Source organism: Felis catus, chromosome B4, assembly GCF_018350175.1.
Source record: "Felis catus isolate Fca126 chromosome B4, F.catus_Fca126_mat1.0, whole genome shotgun sequence".
NCBI classification, from domain to species: domain Eukaryota; kingdom Metazoa; phylum Chordata; class Mammalia; order Carnivora; family Felidae; genus Felis; species Felis catus.
In genome coordinates this window covers 74,517,798-74,538,756 of record NC_058374.1, presented here as the reverse complement: position 1 = coordinate 74,538,756, position 20,959 = coordinate 74,517,798, and the positions used below count along the sequence as shown (strand labels likewise).

Sequence of the window (20,959 nt, the reverse complement as noted above, 5' to 3'; positions counted from 1 at the left end):
AGGGGAAGTGTCTCACATTTCAAGCACACTGGCTGAGGGGGACACGCCCTCCTACTTCACCCCTGGCAGAAAGTCACTATAGAGTAGTCTCAATCGTTCATCAATTGTGCCTTTTCATTCGAGAGTTTTCTTCTATTGAGAGGGCAGAATCTCCATGCGGTGTTCTTTCTGGAACAGGGCGTTTTAGCAGATTTTACCTTCGACAGGAGGGAAAATGTGGCAGCCCCAAGTTCCTGCACTTCTGCTCTTGGACTTGGGGAGCAAGGATGCTGAGAAGCCTCATCTCTCTGGGGAGGGTCCTTGGGAAGACGAGTGTAAGTAAGGGATGCAGGGAGCAGGCTGCTGGGCCCCCAGGAGAGGAAGGGTGGGCCCTCTGGCTCCCTCTAAGGCCTCTTGCCCATCCCTGGCCTGGATGACCGTAAATCGGGAAGCTGTGAGAACCTGGAACATGTAAAACCTGAGCTGCTGACTCAGCAAGAGTTAGAGACCATTTGCACACTATTGCTGGGGTGACTGAGCTCTGTGTGGCTTGATGTTAACAAGGGCAGCCCCTCTTCCCGACCCACACCTCCTATATCTCTCCTTCCGCTGCCCCCCACGCTTGCCTGAGCACTTACTGTTTTTCAGACCTGTAATGACCACCTTTCTATGTTCCGCATATTAAGCCCCAGGAACTTAAAGATGAAGCGAGGCTGTAGCTCCTTGGAAAGTCAGGCCTGTGGCTTGCAGGTGGGTCGGTGTTTGGAGGGCATCACCCAAAGATAAGCCCATCAGTGCTCCCAATTTGGACAGAGGAGCCCCCCACCCCCTCCCCGCCAAACTAGATCCATCTTGCTGTGACTGTTTGCATGACCTATTTTTCTGGCTACAAACAGCTAGCATTACCTGTTCTAAACATCTGGAATTACCTGCCTGCTTAGTCACCTTCCCTCTGGCTTCAAACAGCTGCAGGGCCCCACCCCCTCTCCACCTCCTGTCCATCTAGGGTCCCTCCCTCCCTTTTTTCTTCCTGGAAGGATCTGGAGGTACCAGATCCACAAGTTCCGATGCCTTTAAAAGGATCAGCCTGGGAAATAAGGCTCATTTGAGAGCTGTGACGTTCACCTTGACTCTAGTGAAAGTCCAACAGCCAGTCCCCTTTTGGCCTCCAACCGGGCACCATGAGGGCCCGCGTGCCCTTGATAGTGGCCATGCTCTGCAGCCTGGCCTGGGCTGGTAAGTCGTTATCTGGTGGGGGTGAAAAGCGTCCTGCCTAGAGAAGCAGAGAGGTAGGGGAACTTGGTAGAAAGTGAGGGTAGTGGGACAAGAGAGGGTCAGCTCTGTTCTACAGCCATGGAGCATCTTAGACCTGTCCCTGTTGGAGTATAGGAGTGGTCTCTGGGGTGAAGGCGACTGTGTAAAGGGGGCTGCAGGGCTGATGGACTAATGTCATGACTTGACTCTTGTCACTCATGACTTGTCACTTCTTGACTCTTTGGAAGACCAGCTCCAAACATCTCTTAGTCCAACCTGACTTGTGATCTCACCAAGGTTTTGTCTGCGGGCTCACTATGTGGTATAAGGCTGGGGCTGGGGCTGGGGCCTGCTGGGTTTGAGTGGCCTGGTTGCCTTTGGTCACTGGCTCCACTGCCTGGGGTTGGGTGATGTTGTCTGGGGGGAGGGGGGCGGGGGGGGCGACTGGAAAAGCCCCTGACCAGGAGGTGGGCCATGTGCTCTCCCAGCTGTACAAGTGGTCAGAGGAATGGCTCTTTGACCCAGTGTCAGAGGGACCAGAGCACAGAGAAGGGTCCCGCCTGCAGTTACTAAGCGGTGCTGAAGGTGGGACCAGCGGCTTCCTGCCTGGTAGCTGTGCAAAATGCTGATGCCGATGTGTTAATTGACGGTTAATGGGTGAGTAGGAACGAATGCCAAGGGAGGGGGCCGAGCTGAGAGGTGTGTGGGGAATTCTCCCCTGCCAGAGGAGAAATATCCATCCCACCCAACCCAGGTTGTTCCTATATAGGGTCGTTGTAAGGATTAAGATAATGTATAAGAAGTACCTTACGCGGAGTGAGATCTCAATGAACTGGGTTTTAAAAAAATTTTTAGTGTTTATTTATTTTAGAGAGAGAGAAAGAGAGAGCAGGGGAGGGGCAGAGAGAGAGGGAGGGAGACACAGAATCCAAAGCAGGCTCCAGGCTCTGAGCTGTCAGCACAGAGCCCGATGCTGGGGCTGGAATTCACGAACTGTGAGATCATGACCTGAGCTGAAGTCGGTGGCTGAACTGGCTGAGCCACCCAGGTGCCTCCAATGAACTGGGGTTTTGGTTATGATTATGCTTATAAATATTCCTGGGCAAAACTCCCTCTTGGAGTCCTTTCCAGTCAGGTTATGTCTAAGGAGACCCCTAGCGGGATGCCCAAATGGAAAAGGTTTGGAGGAGAAAGCTATTCCCAGGCTCCCTGCACCGGGACGGACCGCCTCTACTCTGGCACCCACAGCAGAACAGCTGGGAGTCAGCTCTGTCTGGGCCCTGGGTGGTGGACAGCCAATAAGGGAGGGCATGAGACCTTTTAGCTTAGCGTGAAGGAGTGGCCGCTGGGTTGGCACATCCCAGTCTCAGGAGAGGAGAGCGGCTTGAGACATTCGGTCCCCGGGCGGACACCCCTGAGGGCAGAGGCAACAGTGGCTTCTGAAGTGCAGGTGGACCCCTGAGTCTGGGATGGTGATCTGATCTGGCCGTGGGGTGGATGGGGAGGCGAGGAGGGGCCAGTGGGCGATGCCTTCTTTCCTAAGGTGGGAGGGAAGAGGCTCTGCTCTTGTCTCTCCCGGTTCCAACATCTCAGAACTGAGATTCAAGAATGTGAATCAGATGAAGGAGTCACTGCCGGCCTCAGGACCTTGGTTGTTTCAAGTGAACTGAGGCAGGAAGCTGGTCCTAGAAATGAATCTTCTTGGTTGACTAGGTCTCCAGGGAAACAGCATCTGGGGCTCCTGGACAGGCATGGATGTAGGATGCCCCAATCATCAGAGGGCCTAATATAATAGGGACATTCAGGCTTGGGACCAGACTCTCTTGGTGGGCAGCACGGATAGGGAGGGGGCATTCTGGCATACTGAAGTCTTGAAGAGTGCAGAGAAATTTAACGTTTCATGGGAGAGGAGGAGAGGGGGATGGAGGGAAAACCTGAGATAGAAAAGGCCAAAACGAAGAAAGGCAGAGGCTCGGAGAGATGAGGCCGAAGGGCAAGGGACGGATGGTTGCTGAAGCAGTGACTGCACCTGACCAGTGGGGGAGGCACACAAAGAGCCTTGTGTGGCCCGGAGGCACAGGGCGGGGTTGCTGGAGTGAGGAGTCAGGGTGACTAGTCCACTGAGCGTCCCCAGGACAGCACAGCAAGGCGCCTACGAGGAAAAGTCCCTCCTACCTCCCTCCCTCCCCCCTCAAATCCCCAGGTCACCTGGAAGAAGACCAAGTTTACAGGGAACCCCTGGAAGGGGGTTCTTACTGGGGACAAAGTTCTTGAACAGAGATGAAAAAGTCCCCGCAGCCAGGGCCAGTGGGGGGTGTTCTGAGCTCCCCAGAACAGACCATTCACTTGGGGCCTTCTCAACTGGTGCCAACTGCTGGAAAGAAGTGAATTCTCTCCTTGGACTCTGCTGATCTGGCCCATTGTAAATGTTGCCCTGATTTGTCTGGATTTTCTCCCTTTGGATTCTGGGTGTACTGCCAGGCTGACCGAGCGGGCAGCTGACCAAGCCTTCCTCCTGGCCTAAAAATTTCTCCTTAAGATCTCTGCATTGGGGCTCCAAGGGAGCATCATTTAGATTCAAGAGGACTTCCCCGGAGCCCCAAGGGACCAGTAGCCTTGGGCCTGGTTGTTTTTTTTTAATTTTTTTTTTAACGTTTATTTATTTTTGAGACAGAGACAGACAGAGCATGAACGGGGGAGGGTCAGAGAGAGAGGGAGACACAGAATCTGAAAGAGGCTCCAGGCTCCGAGCCGTCAGCACAGAGCCCGATGTGGGGCTCGAACTCACGGACCGTGAGATCATGACCTGAGCCGAAGTTGGCCGTTCAACCGACTGAGCCACCCAGGCGCCCCGGGCCTGGTTCTTTTTAAGGACAGTCCATCGGATCAAAGGCCTGCCTTCCTGGCCACATTGGAGGCCCTGTGCGCAACTTGAGGCTGCCTCAGGATCTGGTTAACCTTGACCTGACACCTCTTTGAGGTAAAGAACACAGGCTCACAGCAATGACATCACCGTCAGCAACATAAATGCACCGACACCCCAGCCCAAGGGATGGCCCAGCTGAAACGCGGGGAGGGAGTCAGCTAGATTACCTATGTTGACAGGGAAGACTGCTCCAGCCTGTCTGAACACTTGCCACGTTGAAGGTGGGCATGGAATATTGTCACTGTGCATTTATCGAACACACGCGGCCACTACGTGTCATGTGCTGTCTAGTGCTTTACCGGTATCCACCCATTTCATTCTTACAAATATTCTATGAGATGGTCTCCATCGTTATGACCCCTTCACAGATAGGGAAACTGAGGCACAGATGGTCAAATAACTTGCCCAAGATCTTGTCGCTGGAAAGTCAAAGAACCAGAATTCCAGCTCCCTGCCGTTTGGGCACCGGGTCGGGTTTCTCTACCTCCCTGCCATTCCCCCCTCATTAGCACAGGATAAACCCGCCACCCGGACCCCAAACCAGTAACTGAATCCATATCCCTAATATTCACCTCCCACCTCCCACCCACTCCAGGCTTAAGTTGAGACACCGTACCTGTGTGCAGTCACAACCGGACCCAAACCCCACATCTAAATCTGAGGCAAAACGGATAATTTCCCTTCTCCTGATCCTGACACATTCTTCGACTCTGAAGCGGTCTTAAACCCATCCCCCACATTCCTCACCCAAACGTGGAGACAAAATTGTTACTTTTATCAACAAATGTAACTCCAGCCCAAATCCCGGCGGTAGCTCTTCGTCTCAACCTAGCCTAATCCCAACTCTGGCCCAAGTGAGGTTTCCGTTTCCGAGTTCATTCAAATTCCGATGCTAATAGTCACCCTGACTCTGATCTTGACCTCCTCTGTAGCCCACAGCCTGGCCCCCAAGCCCAGCCTTCGCTAAATCCAAACCTCAGGAACCTCAAGTGGAAACAGAGACTCTGTAATTACCCTTAAAGCTCAAAGTGGAAGGAAGGGGCCCCCAAGGCCAGCTGTCACTCTGGTGGGGCTTGCGTCTTTAGGAGTGGTAGTGGGTTTGTGCCATTGCTTTCAAGACTTTTTTGTCTCATGCCCTTCGTGACTGAAAATTTGCTTCTGCAAAAGTCATCTGGCCGGAGCTAGCGATGTGGCCTGCGGTTCCATCACAGAGCCTATTCCAGAACCCAGATCTCACCCGTACCCTCCTCGTACCCCCCCACCCCCAGCATGAACTAATTCAAACGCATTCCAAAGGCTAGCAGAAACAGAAAGCTGGGACCCAGGGGGAAACAGGGTGTGGGGAAGACCGGACGAAGGGGAGCAAAGAACAAAGCAGCAGAAGACATAAAAGGGGCAGGATGAGAGGAAGGGGGTGGCAGAGGGGAGAGGGCAGGTGGGATCCCTGGGGCGGCAGTGACTCGCCTTCGTCCGCATGACGGGTGAAGGGTGGCCTGTGAGTCACGACCAGCCCACGGACCTCTTTCTTTGGTCTGCCTGACTTTTTTCTTTTCTTTTTTTTTTTAAATCGGGAAATTTCACCTAAAAATGAAGGCTTCTCTTGAAAAACTAGAGGCTCTGGCAACACCGAGCCTGCGTCCCGACATGGCAGCAAGTGACTGGAGCTGAGAGTGGCTGCCGATTTCAGGCAGAGCATCCCTGCCAAGTTTGTCACGGTCCCCACCTCTTCCTACCGCCCGCCCCACCCCTGCTTCTTTACCTGCTTCTACTAGCGGTCTGGTCTCAATAGGCACTTGAGTTTGTGAGCCTCATCTGTGTTACGAGCCCTGCAATACACAGTGGGTGGTAGGCGGTGAGGACGAGGCTTATGTCATGCTCGGGAGGCTACGCGTGTATCTCTCCCTTGCAGATAGCAATGATCTTCCCTGCTTCCCCGTCTGCAAACCTACTTCCCCTACTGCAGGGGGCACCTGGATGAGGAGAATAGGTCTGAGTTTGTGACCTTCACTGTCCACAGGAAAAATGGAGTCATGTGCGTCTCGCTGTAATGAGAAATTTAACCGGGATGCTGCTTGCCAGTGTGACCGCCGGTGTCCCCGGCACGGGGACTGCTGTGAAGACTATGACCAGCTGTGTACCGGTGAGGCTCCTTGAGGAGTGAGGGCTCTGGGAGGCACAGCACGCCAGGCCAAGTCCAGGCGCATGCCCAGCCTGCCTGAAGGGACGCTGGCTTGGGCATCCAGCGGTTCATCGCGGGGTTCAAGACTGATGACAGGGCTCAAAGGGCCTGAATGGGGACACTGAGGCACAGAGCAAGGGTCAGGGATTTGGCCACTATTCGTCCCAGGTATTTTAGGACGTCCCCATTGTAAAACCCCAACGTGAAGGAAAATAGATAGCATTTACCTGGAGTATATGTCTGAACCGTCAGGATTAACAGTCCTATCTCGGAAGTTTAAGTAATTCCCCCAACAGCAAAATGACAGCAAACATTAATATAGTGTGAATTACGTTACCAATTGTTATTCAACACGTTAAATCGCAGAAGTGTAATAACGGCATCGAACTTCCCGATGCTCAAGCCACCGGGAAGACTGCGCGTGTCACAGTACTGTTGTGACTCACTCTATTTGTCCTATGATGAGTGGACCCAGTGGCTGCAACATCTCCAATCTGTCATTCCTTGCCTAGCGATTGAACGGGACACGCACCACCCTCAAAAGCCAATTGTTTCTCTGCTATGCTAACAACATAGTTTTAAAGGAATCGTTTGAAAAAAGAATTTTGAATAATTCCCCCGCTTGGGTGCCTCCAATGTTGTAGAGCACCAGATAAATGGTCTTCTGCTTTGTGACACAAAGCCTTGCTAAGTTCACTGCCAAACCATGTGCCCTGCTTCTCAGTTTGGTAAACGTGATCACTGAAGCCAATGGTAGGTAATGGCCAGCAAGACCACCGCATACGGTTGTGCAGGTTGTGCACTGCACAAGGCCACCTGGCTGAGAAGGCAAGCTGGACCAAAATTGAATCGATACCCTTCTTGCTGAGCCATGTGCCCTGATGAAGAGCTCGGTCTGCCGAGAGGAAGGAGTACCTTTTCCTAATTTTCCCGAAGTAAATTCTGGTATCTGCTGACCTGGCCATGTGTTCACCGAGCTGCCTCCACCCTGAAGGAACCCTTGTTCAATTTACACAAAAACACCACCAGCAGAAGTTCTGCTGATCAGGCCCAGGTAGGGAAACCCAGGTCCAGAGCTCACTGCCAGAATCAGAGCCTGCCCTTTTCCCCTACCTTGTGCCCTATTCAGGAGACACAGGAGAGCCCGTTCACCTTGGACCATCGGGCTGGCATTTCACAGCAGAGACAATACTTAGCTTTGGAGCCAGTCCATCTCCAAGTCTCTGATTTGCAACGCAGAATCCCTTCCCCACAGAAAAAAAAATATAGACGATGCTCACGCTCCAGACTCTAAATCAGCCCTTGAAAGTCCATTTAGCATAACATTGGCTGCGTTGAGAACCCTGCGGATTGTCAGCACTTAGAACACGCAGCCTGGCGCAAAGTGATCAGAAGATATCGGTTGGCTGAATCAATCAGCCGCCCCACGGTTCTGATGGTAATAACACAACACTTTCCAGAAAGCTCACTAACAGATTCTGAAGTACTTTGTAATAGTGTTGCTTCTTTGGGGCAAATTAGCGCCTGGGAGAGGAGCTCAGAGTCCCCAGGAGTAGCCTTCCTCCTCCTCCCCACCCCGCACTCCGCCCACCCTGCTCTGCCCAGGGCCGGGCTGCAGTCACACAGCCTGCAGGCCAGGGAATAGGGCAGCATTAAGAACGTGCGTTTCTGCACACGCCCTCCCCCCAGACAGTCTCTGTGGCCACTGCCAAGTGTTGTAAAGAAAGAAGGGAAGTTGGTATCTCAGCAAACAGTTCTCCGTCCTGGAGGGCCTGGGTGGAGTTCACCCTTGACTCTGACGGGGAGTTGTTATAGGTAAGGGATGTTCTAAGTGAGTGAGGGCCTTGCCATTTGGAGAATGTCAAGCCTGTCCATCTACCAACTTAGACTAAAGAAAAGTCATACGAAAATCAGAGTTTTCAGCCCAGAAGGCACCACCTCTGCCACCCCTCCCCTTTACACAGATGAGCAAATACAAATAGATCTCCCGCTTCAGCCGATCCCGCCGAATACCTGAATGCTAACGTGGCAAGCAAGAGTTGTCCCCTGCGGAGATTCCTTTCGGTTTTTATACAGTCTGCAGCCATTTTCAGCCTGTCTCCTTCTTCATGTGGGCCTTACCCCCTGCGCCTCAGCCCCTATTTTGTATTCTCTGCCGCTGCACTGCTTGTCCCTGAGGTTGGGGGATCTGAGAACCGAGATAAAGGGAAGGGACCCCCCGGGGGTGGTTGGTGACTTTCTTTCTCTGACCTATAGTGGATGAGGACCCCAATGAGCCAGAGCCATTCCTGGAGCTGGAGGAAGAGACAGAGGCCCCAGCGAGCCGTAAGTTGGCCTTCCTAAAGCGGGGCCCTCAGGCCAGAGGAGGGGGGACATGAAAGGGTGACAAGGAGGGGTCAGCCATCCCGGTGGCCACAGGCCCAGGCCTAAGCCAGATGGACACCCGCCCCCCACCCCCCCCCCCAACCCAGCACCTGGAGGTGGTGAGAGGGCTGGCCTCTGCAGCCTGGGCTGTAGGCAGGAAGGGAGTCTGAGGCCTACAGAGGGAAGGGGGAAGAGATTTTATTTTTAGAGTGGGAAGATTATAAAAACAACAGGCCAGAAAGTAGAGTTCGGCCTCTCTGAAAGGGCTTCCGGACTGCGAAGGGTGTGCACCAACTTAGCTTGTTTGTTTTCCTTCCCTGGAGATCTGGAATAGGAGTGCACGAGGGCGAGGGCGAGGCTGGGGGGTTGGAGTGGGCGAACTGGCCGTCGGATGGAGGGGCGCCCTCTAGTGGTCCGCCGCGGACACGCGCGCACACCCAGATACACACACAGACACACACACACACACACACACACACACACAGACACACACACACACACACACACACACACACACACGCCCTCCCCTGTTTTCTCAGACTTGTACTCGGCGCCCAGCTCCTGCCGGGACCGCTGCCAGGAGGCCTTCGACAGGCACCAACCATGCCACTGTGATGCCCGCTGCCCAGAGTTTGGGAACTGCTGCAAGGATTTCGAGAGCCTGTGTGGCCACGGTCAGTCTCCTGCTCCCTTTAGCACAGCCCCAGAGACGGAGGAACTCTCCAGAGCAGTGGTTGTCCAGGGGGTGGTCCCTGGACCCCGCAGCAGCAGGAACACCTGAGGATTTATTAGAAATGCAAACTCTGGGGCTTTCCCCAGACCCACTGTCAGAAACTCTGGGGGTGGGGCCCCCTGACCTGTTTTAGCAAGCCTTCCAGGGGATTCTGGTGCATGCCCAAGTTTGTGAACCTCCCCAGAGAAGGGGGCGGTGTGGACACTGTGTGGACATTCTGTGGGCAAGGCCACGTGCTGATTTTAAGTATCCTTTAGGCCCCAGGCCCCTGCCCTCCAACCACGAGGGTGACCCATGCGGCCAGTCTCCCTGGCCGCCGGCTTCTGGAAGTTGCCCAAGAGAGGGGGCACACAGATCGCTGCCTCCCCCGCCGGGCCTGCCTTGGGCTGAGATACCCCTCCCGAATTCCTTCTAGAGGGCTTCTCCTACAGCAGTGACGCCATAACCAAGGAGGAACTGCAGAGCATCTCTGAGAAGATCTACAGGGCAGACACCAACAAAGCCCAGAAGGAAGATGTCATTATTAACAGCCAAAACCGCATCTCGCCCTCGGAGACCGGAGACCAAGTGGACTGCTGCCCAGAGCCGTGAGTTCTCGTCACTCCTCTTCCAGCAAAGTTCCCCCTACCCGCTCCCACCCCGGCTTTGCTTTCTTCCCTGCCCCCGTTCTTCTCTCCTCAAGGCGGGAAGGATCAAAGGTTGAGGAAAAAAAAAAAAGTCTCCAGAGACAAATAAAGTCGTCTTGAGGGACTGTGGGTGTCCCGTTGGGAGGGTTGCTGTGATTGGGCCGATAATAGAACTGACCTTCCAAGAGCTGAAGGGGAAGAAAAGAGTGACCTCACGTACACCCTTGGAGAGCGTCTGGAGCCCGGCTCTGCTCCCCAACCCAACCCTCCCCTGCCTGCCCTGGCCTGTCTGGCAGCTCCCATGGGGGGGGAGTTTGCTCCATGTTCGGCCTCTCCCTGGGCCTCCCTCTGCCTTCCCCAGGCTCTTCACATATGTCAACGAGAGGCTGTTTTCCAAGCCGACCTACGCCGCCTTCATCAACCTCCTCAACAACTACCAGCGGGCCACGGGCCGTGGGGAGCACTTCAGTGCCCAACAGCTGGCTGAGCAGGATGCCTTCCTCAGAGAGGTCATGAAGACGGCAGTCATGAAGGAACTCTATGCCTTCCTCCATCACCAGAGTGAGTGAGCCTCCCCAGGCCCCAGGAGGCGGTGCTGAGGATGCGGGTGTCTGCAGGAGAGCCTGCCAGCCCTGGGGCTCCATGGTGGGGAGGCAAAAAGAGCAGGTGGGGACCGTGTAGTGGCCAGTGGATGCCTGCGAGGGGCAGGGAAGGGGCCAGAGAGGAGCCCAGGACAGACCGTGGCCCTGGGGGGCTGAAGAAGGCCTCTGTCTGGCTTGGAGGTTGCCTCTCTTTTTGATCTACCCTTAGCTGCCTCATTTATCCCCGCCACTCACTGCTTCAGTCTCAGGGTCTCTGCAGGATGGGGAGTCACCCCACTCCACCCCACCGCAGCTGCTCCCAGGGGCCGTGCCACTTTCTGGGCACGTAGGGTCCCTGATTCTCCTCCCTCCTTTTTCTGGGGAAACAGCAACAGAAAATCACCAAATGCTCAGAGAGGGATGTTCTCCCGGGAGGGGTTCTGTTTGGAGCGGCTCCAGGCAGGGACACATTTGAATCAGACCAAAAAAAGGTTTGAGCCGCAGAACTTTTTGGCATGGGGTTGTGTTTGTTAGGGTCGTGCAGATGCCTCTCGTGAACTCCACGCAGCTGGGCTCTGCCTCGTGGGCAGCTCTGTCCAGGTCTTTCCCCTGCCTCAGAGCCTCTGCATTCCATCTGCCCACCTTCCCTTAAGAGTGAGTGACACGCATTTTTAGGTAAAGCCGGTGACACACAAGTAATCCCTGTGAAGAGGGCGCGAGCCGGCACCGCCCCCTGGTGCTCCTCTGCAGTAAACACAGGAGAGAGTCTTGGAGGTCAAGGCAGCCCTCCAGCTTGTCAGAGGAGAGAAGTGGAGGTTCACACAGGCTAGGTGACCTGTCTGAGACCATGAGGGACATTGCGAGTTCTCTGGGACCCAGGGATTCGATACTGGGGCCAGGCTGTTCCACTACTTATCCTGTCCTCACCTCTCTCCCTGTCCAAATCCAGACCGTCCTTCCAGGTCTAGCTCACATCCCACATTGCTGAAGCTGCACCTGCCCCAGCTCACTGCTGGCTTTCAGCATCTCCTCAGAGGTCAAGGGTTTGCGGTGGGGGGGGGGAGTGGGGTAGCCCCAAATCGCCTTGGGCCGGAGAGACCGTGCCACTTGTCGGGCAAATGATCTTCCCTGTTTGAGCCTTATCTGTGAAATGGGGTCTCGGCAGATTAATGCATGTAAAGCACCGAGGGGAAAGCCGAGCACCGGGTAAGTGGTAGCCCTTCAGGTGGTGAAACCATTGTCTTATTTCATGTGTATTCTTTCTTGTTTTCCGGCTGTGCTTTAAGTCCTTGAAAGGACGGAAGATGTCTGGTACCTCTTTGGTAGCCTCCAGCACACAATTCTGGGTGCCAGGCAGTCGATATCTGATGGCTCCCTAAATTAGAGCTCCAGCCCCAACTTTTCCCCGCTGCCTCTCTGACGTCTCACGTGGCTCTCATGGCATCTACTCGGAACTTCGTGGGGAGAGAACTCACGCTTCCCACCTCTTCTTCCAGACCTGCTTCCTCGGGCTGCGCCATCCCATCAGTGACACCACAGCTTATCCCAATGCTCAGGCCCAAACCCCGGGAATTATACTCAGTTCTTCTCTTTGCTTCACAGCTCCTCACCTCCAACTGCCCCGTCAGTAATGTCCAGCACATCCTCCTTCAGGATCTATCTCCCTGCTTCTCACCCCTCCTCCATGGCTGTCACCGCGGTTTCAGACCTGGACAAGGCGTTAGCCTCAAAACTGGTGTCCCTGCTGGCTTTTTACATATACTGCCAGAGTGAGCCTTTGAAAACAAAGCTATCGCATAATTTCCCTGCTTAAAACCTTTTGGTGGCTCTTTGTCCTCTCAGAAGCTATAAAAGAGTCGAGAGACCAGTTGCCGTAGGTAACGATCACGTGGGCTCACGGGCCATGTTTACCGGTCATTAACTGTGTGATCTTGTGTGAGTTACATAGCCTAGATCTGCCTCGATTTCCTCATTTCTAAATTGGGGATAATTAGTATCAACCTTATGTGAACTGTCAGTGTGCGGACTGAAAGCACTTAAAACATTTCAGGCACATAGAACGCACTCGGTACGTCTAAAATATTTTTGTATGATTACTTTTTGGCCGACACCCAGCTTTCTTGCCATGGCTTGTGGGGGGGGGGCCGCTGCCTACCTCTCAGACCGCCTCTCCTACCACTCTCCCCTGCAGCCCACTATGCTCTGGCCACACTGACTTTTTCTTCGCTCTGAACGTGAAGCCCAAGTCATCTTAGAGCCTTGTACCTGCTGCTCCCTCTACGTGGAAGAATCTTTCCCCCTGGTTTCACATGGCTGACTCCTTCAGGTCTCTGACTAGTGCTACCTTCTCTGAGAAGCCTTTCTGATCTTCTTTTCTAGAAGAGCCCCCTACCCCCACCCCACCTCGAGTCATCATGGGATGCTCTGCTTTATTTTCTTTATGACACTTTTTAAAAAAATTTTTTTAAAATGTTTATTTTTTTTTGAGACAGAGAGAGCATGAACGGGGGAGGGTCAGAGAGAGAGGGAGACACAGAATCCGAAGCAGGCTCCAGGCTCTGAGCTGTCAGCACAGAGCCCGACGCGGGGCTCGAACTCACAAACCACGAGATCATGACCTGAGCCGAAGTCGACTGCTTAACCGACTGAGCCACCCAGGCGCCCCTATGGCACTTATTTTCAATCATATTGTTTAATATTTGTCTCTTCACTGGAACGGAAACCATGAAGGCAAGGATCTTGTCCTTGCCTTTCCCTGCTGGATCCTCAGCCTTTATCTGGCTTGGCACAGAACAGAAGCACTGTGCATAGTTATTGAATACACAACTGAATACATATTGGATGGTTGAACCCGTGTGTCTCTTGATGTGCTGGAGCAGGCGACCCTTCCCTGCTTCCCAGGACCTGGTCCCACCTTCTCCTCTCCTAAGTCCTCCGTGTTCCTCTCCGCAGACCGCTACAGCTCGGAACAAGAGTTTGTCAGTGACTTGAAGAACATGTGGTTTGGGCTCTATTCAAGAGGCAATGGAGAGGAAGACTCAAGTGGCTTTGAACATGTCTTCTCAGGTGAGATTATTCTGCTTGGAAAGAAAGAGTTGGAGGAATGAAGAGAGCTTCCCTCAGGAGTAGGACGGCATTGGGCACTGATGAATCGGCAGCCAAGCCAGCTAACGGGGAGGGACACGTCTGAGGAGCCGTTTTTGAAGAACGGTCTCTTCTGGAGTATCTGGGGAGGAAAGGAGACCAGATACTGGGGCTCCCCAAGGGCACACATAGGAAGGGAGATGTGTTTGGGGGGTATGACCGTCTACCTCTGGGTGGTCCTCTGCTTTCCAAGAGGGCCATGGGCTTTCTCCCCACTGTCCTACCCCATGAAGCTCCCACCAGGTTTGGCTTGCTCCTGGGGAAATGGCTGAGAGGGGTATCCAGATTGATCACCAGGGCCAGCCAGGAGGAGGAACCCTCCCAAGAGCTTGAGCTGAAAGGGTTGGGGGGGAGGCTTTCCTAGGTGAGAGTTAGGGATGTGTGGGATGCTGGGAAGTCAGGGCAAGGGACTGAGCAGGTGTGCATGCTACAAGCCAAAGCCTGAAGAAGGGGGACAGCCTCGGCATGGGAGTAGGGGTTGGAGGGAAGGCCCAGATCACCCACCTTGAACTCTTTATTATAGGTGAAGTCAAAAAAGGCAAAGTCACTGGCTTCCATAACTGGATCCGCTTCTACATGCAAGAGAAGGAGGGCCTGGTTGACTATTACAGTCACATCTATGACGGCCCCGTGAGTACTGAGTGATGACCCCAAGAGCTGAAGAAGCCTTATGAGTAGTCAGACTTCCTGCCCTCACTCTGCACTCCAAATAGCCAGACTTGCCTCTCACCATGACTCTCATTGGCCACCTAGTGGGGATTGTGAATATGACTTCCTCATCTGCTGGAGAGCACGTTTAGGCAGCTGGGACCCCGAGATCCCCTTCTAAACACTGAAGGCTCCAGACTGCAGAGGGCAGGAGGCAGACAGCGCCGTCTCTGGATGCGAGGCTGAGGGGAGGGGAGGATTCTCAGGGCGGGGAAGACAAAGATGTACCATTACCCCCTGCCTGAATTTCCTTAGAAGGTGGCCTTGGCTGGAAGTTTCAGCCTGGCTAGTCTGAGTTCAACCCCTTACATTTTATAAAAAAGAAATCTTTGCTGCCCTGTGCCAGGAAATAATTTGGGGGCAATACATTGTCCTCCTCCTCCACACGTAATGGCCACAAGAAACAGAGCTCCGGCTGTCAGTCACAGGAATGTTGGCTCTGGCCTCCCTGGGAGATGCACACTGGCAGCTCCAGACGGAGGGTGCCGACACCTTAGCGGGCCAGGCTGTCTCCTTGGTCGACGTGAAGAAGCCAGCCTCCCCAGAAAACTCAGACGGGCCATCGCCAAATCTTGGCCGGCTGCTATCGTTTGCCACGTCTCTGTCAGACCCCACTCTGCGGTATTCACCAGGCCCTCTCTGCTACTCTCCACAGTGGGATTCTTACCCCGACGTGTTAGCCATGCAGTTCAACTGGGACGGCTACTACAAGGAAGTGGGCTCAGCCTTCATCGGCAGCAGCCCTGAGTTTGAGTTGGCGCTCTACTCCCTGTGCTTCATTGCCAGGCCCGGCAAAGTGTAAGTACTGGGCCGGCCAGGCCCGGGGAGCAGGCTGGGGCCACACGTCATCCTCAGCCAGGACCGTCGGGAGAGCTGGGTTCTGTGACTCCGTGGCTCGGACAAATTACCCTTCTGGACCTCGGTTTTCTCACTTGTGAAATGGAGTTGTTAGATAAGACTGGTGGTTGCCAGGGACACCTGAGTGGCTCAGTCGGTTAAGCGTCTGATTTCTGATTTCAGCTCAGGTCATGATCTCACGATTCGTGGGATTGAGCCCCACATTAGGCTCTGCACCGACAGTGAGCAGCCTGCTTAGGATTCTCTCTCTCTCTCTCTCTGACCCTACCTGCTAATGCACATGCGTGCTCTCTCTCAAAATAAATAAATCAACATTAAAAAAAAAAAAAGACTAGTGGTTGCCAAACTTTACCTTAGCAGCAGAACCACCATGTGAAATCTTATGCAGAACCTTCCTATATAAAACAGTGAGGGGCACCTGGGTGGCTCAGTCAGTTAAGTGTCTGACTTTGGCTCAGGTCAGGATCTCAAGGCTTGTCGATTAGGGCCCTGTGTCGGGCTCTGTGCTGACAGCTTGAAGCCTGGAGCCTGTTTTGGATTCGTTGTCTCCCTCTCTCTGCCCCATCCCCTGCTCGCTCTCTCTCTCTCTCTCTCTCTCTCTCTCTCTCAAAAATAAACATTAAAAAAAATAAAACAGTGAGAAAATGCAGCTGCCCTGGGACCCCGAGTCTCTCTCTTTGGCCCCCAAGGCTCCTAGTGGGAACCTGACATCCCAGAGAGTATAGCTAGAAACCACGGGGCCCCATGCATTCCAACATTTGAGGACTTTGGGTCCTACTACTTCTAAAACCCTAACGAGACATTTCATTTCTGGGGGGTTCAGCCCTAGAGTCTGAGATTTTAGAATAATACTGTTCTGGAGGAGATGAGGAGCAGTGTTCTTTAAGAAGATAGAAAATAAGGCACAGATTTTGAAGGGCTGCTTGTGCTGGAGGTAGTGGCTGAAATAAAGCTGTGGCAGGTCTCTTAAAGGCTGTGCAAGTCCGGGTGGAGCCCTTCTGCATGGGTCGGGCTTGATCTTCCTAGGCAGGGGATGGGTGCGGAGAGATGTGATGGGCCCCTCTGACTTGGCCGTCTTTCCCCACAGGTGCCAGTTAAGCCTGGGTGGATACCCCTTGGCCATCCAGACCTATACGTGGGACAAGTCCACCTATGGAAATGGCAAGAAATACATCGCCACAGCCTATGTGGTATCTTCCACCCAATAGAGCTTGGAGCCAGACAGGGGCATGAGGACAGTGGGAGCTCTTGCAAGACTCAGGTGCTATCTGCTCTGGGCTGGAGGAGGATGGGGAAGACTGGAGGGGGGATTCCCAAGTCTAAAAATGCCCTTACGGGAAAGAGGGAAAAGAAACAAGTAAGAAAAATGCAGAGAAACTGTCAAATCTTTGTGCTATAGCATTTTGGAAATAGAGTCCAGACAGAGAAGATGGGAGCCCTCCACAGCCCTTTGCCCTGATAGATACAAGTCCTTGATGTCTCTAGGCCTCATGTTTCCTTTGAATGTAAAGGGAAGGAGTTTTCCCCCTTTCCTTTTTGGGTAGGTTGGTGAGAGGGCAAACCTGACGGTATCGTTACCGTGAAGGTGTTTTCAATTGTTCTTAAGAAGAACAGCAGATAAAAATTTAAGGTCACTGTAACGGCTGTTATCGTACACAGCTTTGCAAACTGAAGTTCAGCCCTATGTCGGGGCCTCAAAGGACTCTGGTCATGGAAATTAAGCAGTGGCCGTTTGGTCTTTTCTAGGGTTATATCCTCTCAGAACAGGGTCTGGGAGAACGCTGATGCCTGATGGAGAGGATAATGGGTTGGCACTGTGAGTGAACCTGGGAGGGAGTGAACTTCTCCGGGCCTGGGTGTTTTTGCAGCCAGCTCAGTGCCTGCATCAAGAAGCATTCTACTTGTTTAGTGCAGGTGCAGAGGTGTATTTTGACCCCACATATTTTGTGAAAGAGTCCCCCAAATGGGAAGAAGATTTTGCATCAGAAGAAAGGAATTTACAGCTTGGTGGCATTAACAGTTATTTTAAGGGCTTATCCAGCAGCCATCATTTTACTCTGGAATTAAAGACCAGGGAGAATGGGACTCCCTCTTCCAACCTCAGTTATGCATTTCTCCCTGACCTCAGGGAGAACCAGATACTGTCTCACGGAACTAGGTTTGAATGATGGTTTACAGCGTTCGAGTCTCCAATTAAAGTCATTAAGAAAACCTGAAATCTGTCCCTTCTTTGTATGTGACCCCACCCAAGTGTCTGTCTCCCTCCCTGCCTTTTCCCTGGAGCAGGGCTGGGAGCGATGCTGCTGGCTTCAGTGTCTCTTCAGGATGGTGTGGGAATGCGGTATCTCGAAGTCCTTGAGGACTCACCAAGTCTCTCTAGCCAACAGGGGAAGGGAGTTCTTCCTGGTGGATTTGTAACGGGAAGAGTGGAAGGAGTGTACTTATGGCTTCTGGTTCCACATATAAGGAGCCTGGAAGTTACTACTCCATCCTACCAACAAATACAAAGCTGAACAGACTGAAATAGCAACAACTCTTCTTGGATCTGGAAGAGAGGAGAGGACACAGGCAAACAGATGTCCTTAGGATTGGCAAGTCAGGCAAATAAAGATTGGAACAAGTTTGGAAAGACAGCTTACTGGGGCGGAGACTCTCAGGCAGAAACCATTGCAGAAGGCAGTGACAAGACAGGAAACTCTGAACTGCAACTGATGAATTGCCTGATGGAGAGGCGGTACAGACTACTCTGAGAGTCAAAAACTCCAGGAACCCAGTCACAGGGGGATGCCACAGTATTGTGAGATTTACCTCTTGGAGTTCCGCCAGGTCCCATAGAGTGTATCAGAGAGAAACCCCCTTGGGCTCCTGGCATAGGGAGGAGAGGTGGAATCATTTTGAAATAACTAGAGCACTCTGTCCTTAACAAAGCCTGCCTTTGGGGGAAACTTGTTAGCCAGAGGCTAACCTGCTGAAATATTATTAGAGCCTAACTGATCTGGGGAAGGGAAATACCCAAATCAACCCACTTTAGCCATCCTCTCACACACAAAGGGGGAGAAAAAAAGCTTCTGAGAAACACTCGTGAAATTCTCAATCCAGACGCACAGGCTCACTAAAAGACTCAGCCACAATCATTGTAGGACGTTTCCCCTCTCCCCACACCTCACCACCACGTTACTAAAGGCCTATTTACCAAGCCTGGCAATCAGCAAAGCATACCAAAAGGCAAAGTAACATAATTTGAGGCTATAGGGCAAACATCAGAAACAGACATGGCAGGGATGTTGGAATCATCAGATAAGGAATTTAAAGCAACTGATTAATATGTTAAGGGCTATAATAAATAAAGTAGACAGCATGCAAGAACTGATGGGCAAAACGTAAGCAGAGAAATGGAAAGCCTAAGAAAGAACCAAAAAGAAATTCTGGAGATGAAAACACTTTAACGGAAACGAAGAAAACCTTTGATGGGCTTATTAGCAGACTGGACACATTTGAGGAGAGAATCTCTGAGCTTGAGGATAGCTCAAAAGAATCCCCCAAACCAAAATGCAAGAGAACAAAGGCTGAAAAACATCCAAGACAAATATCCAAGGCCCGTAGGACAACTACAAAAGGTGTAACATACACATAATGAGAATACCAGAAGGAGAAGAAAGGGAGAAAGGAACAAAAGAAATATTTGAAACAGTAATGACTGAGAGTTTCCCCCAATTAATGACAGACATCACCAGAGATCCAGAAATTTCAGAAAACACCAAGCAGAATAAATGTCAAAAAAACCCAACTCTACTTTGACATATCATATTCAAATTATAGAAAATCAAACATAAAGAAAAATTGTGAAAGAAGCCGGGGGTGGGGGGAATCTTACCTACAGAGGAACAAAGATAAGAATTACATCTGATTTCCCCTCAGAAACCATGCAATCCAGAAGAGAATGATGTGAAATGTTTAAAATGTTGACAGGAAAAAACCCACCAGCCTAGAGTTCTGGACCCTGAAAACTTATTCTTCAAAATGGAAGGAGAGATAAAGACTGTCTTTTTTTTTTTTTTTTTTTTGAAGACTTTATTTTTAAGTAACATCTGTACCCAATGTAGGGCTCGAACTTACAACCCTGAGATCAGAGTCACATGCTCTTCTGACTGAGCCAGACAGGTGCCCCAAAGACTTTCTTAATTAAACAATTTTTTTTAAAAGAAGTTCTTTGGAGAGAAGGAAAAGAAGAAGTGAAACGTGAAGATAAAGCAAAAACTTTTATTTCTCTTATTATTAATTTCTCTAAAAGACAATAATTTGTTCAGAATAACAGTAGCAAGTGCTCACTTCGGCTGCACATATATAAAGTAACGACAGCAATAATGTGTTCTATCACATATATTATGCATATATATACATATACACACACATACTTATGTATACTTGTATACATATATGTATTATGGATATATATGTATATATTTATCCTTACATATAAATGAAATTCCTAACAGGTACAAGGGATGAGAGGAAGGGATTAGAGTTATTTTGTTAGTATAAGGTACTCCAATTGCCCATGATGTGGCATAGTGTTATTTGAAAGTGGATATGGATTAATATTGTAAATGTATATTGCAAAATCTAGGATAATGATTTTAAAAAGTAAAAAAAAAAAAAAAAAGAAATATAATGGATCTACTAAGAAAGGAGAAAAAAATGGAATCACATGAAAAGCTCAATTAAGAATATAACAGCCAGGCTCAGAGCCTGGAGCCTGCTTCAGATTCTATGTCTCCTTCTCTCTCTGCCTCTCCCCTGCTGGCACTCTGTCTCTCAAAAATAAATAAATGTAAAAAAATTTTTTTTTAAAAAAGAGTATAAAAGCCAGAAAAAGAATGGGAAACAAAAATTGGAACAAAGACCTAGGACAACAAATAGAAAACAGTATTGAATATGGTACATATTAATTCAACTATATCAATAGTCACTTTGAATGTCAGTGGTCTAAGTGCAACATATAAAAGAGATTGTCATAGTGGATCAAAGGGGGGTGGCTCAGTCGGTTAAGCTTCTGACTTCAGCTCAGGTCATGATCTCATGCTTAGTGAGTTTGATCCTTGCATCTGGTTCTGCACTGGCAGCATGGAGCCCTCTTTGGATCCTCTGTCCCTTTCTCTCTGCCCCTCCCACCCTCAAAAATAAATAAAACGTTAAAAAACCCCCACAAGAATCAATTATATGTTGTCTACAAGAAACCAACTTCAAATATAAAGACACACATAGATAGAAAGTAAATGGATAGAGAAAAAAATACCATGCTAGCACTAATCAAAAGAAAGCAGGCATCACTATGTTAATTTCAGACAGACTAGACTTCAAGTAAGGAAAGTTATCAGGGGAAAAAAAAGGGCATTACATAACGATAAAGGAGTTGACTCTCCAAGGAGATATAACAATTCTTTGTATTTTTTAAAATGTTTATTTATTTTGAGAGAAAGAGAGAGAGAGAGAGAAAGAGAGAGAGAGAGAGAGAGAGAGAAAGAGCATGCACGAGTGGGGGAAGGGCAGAGAGAGAGGGAGAGAGAGAGAATCCTGGGCAGTGGGGCTCAAACCCACAAACCATGA

General features: G+C 51.1%; 1 protein-coding gene and 1 long non-coding RNA gene across 4 annotated transcripts in view; one reads left to right on the top strand and one right to left on the bottom strand.

The window, feature by feature from the left end:
• LOC123386586 overlaps positions 1-20,959 on the bottom strand; it is a 38,190-nt gene that overhangs the window by 11,612 nt on the left and 5,619 nt on the right. The window contains exons 3-4 of one of the 3 annotated variants that reach the window (XR_006600686.1): positions 14,291-14,358; positions 13,708-13,868 (exon numbers count right to left, since the gene is read on the bottom strand). The exons of the other annotated variants lie outside the window; for them this stretch is intronic. This is a non-coding gene — a long non-coding RNA (uncharacterized LOC123386586). Of the gene's footprint in view, positions 1-13,707; positions 13,869-14,290; positions 14,359-20,959 lie in introns of those variants that run through there. 3 annotated transcript variants of the gene reach the window in all.
• ENDOU (endonuclease, poly(U) specific) lies at positions 806-17,570 on the top strand. Its single transcript, XM_003988593.5, has 10 exons — positions 806-1,215; positions 6,177-6,299; positions 8,595-8,663; positions 9,242-9,376; positions 9,851-10,022; positions 10,423-10,622; positions 13,595-13,708; positions 14,310-14,416; positions 15,150-15,292; positions 16,440-17,570. Exons 1-10 carry the CDS (start codon positions 1,161-1,163, stop codon positions 16,558-16,560), a joined length of 1,239 nt encoding a protein of 412 aa, XP_003988642.2. The 5' UTR covers positions 806-1,160; the 3' UTR covers positions 16,561-17,570.

What these genes read in the sequence shown, in the direction of transcription:
- ENDOU (XM_003988593.5), top strand. Translation starts at nt 1,161, where the DNA reads ATGAGGGCCCGCGTGCCCTTGATAGTGGCCATGCTCTGCAGCCTGGCC. An exon ending in CTGCAGCCTGGCCTGGGCTG is followed by an intron (nt 1,216 to 6,176) that starts GTAAGTCGTTAT and finishes CACTGTCCACAG; the next exon opens with GAAAAATGGAGTCATGTGCG. An exon ending in GTCACATCTATGACGGCCCC is followed by an intron (nt 14,417 to 15,149) that starts GTGAGTACTGAG and finishes TACTCTCCACAG; the next exon opens with TGGGATTCTTACCCCGACGT.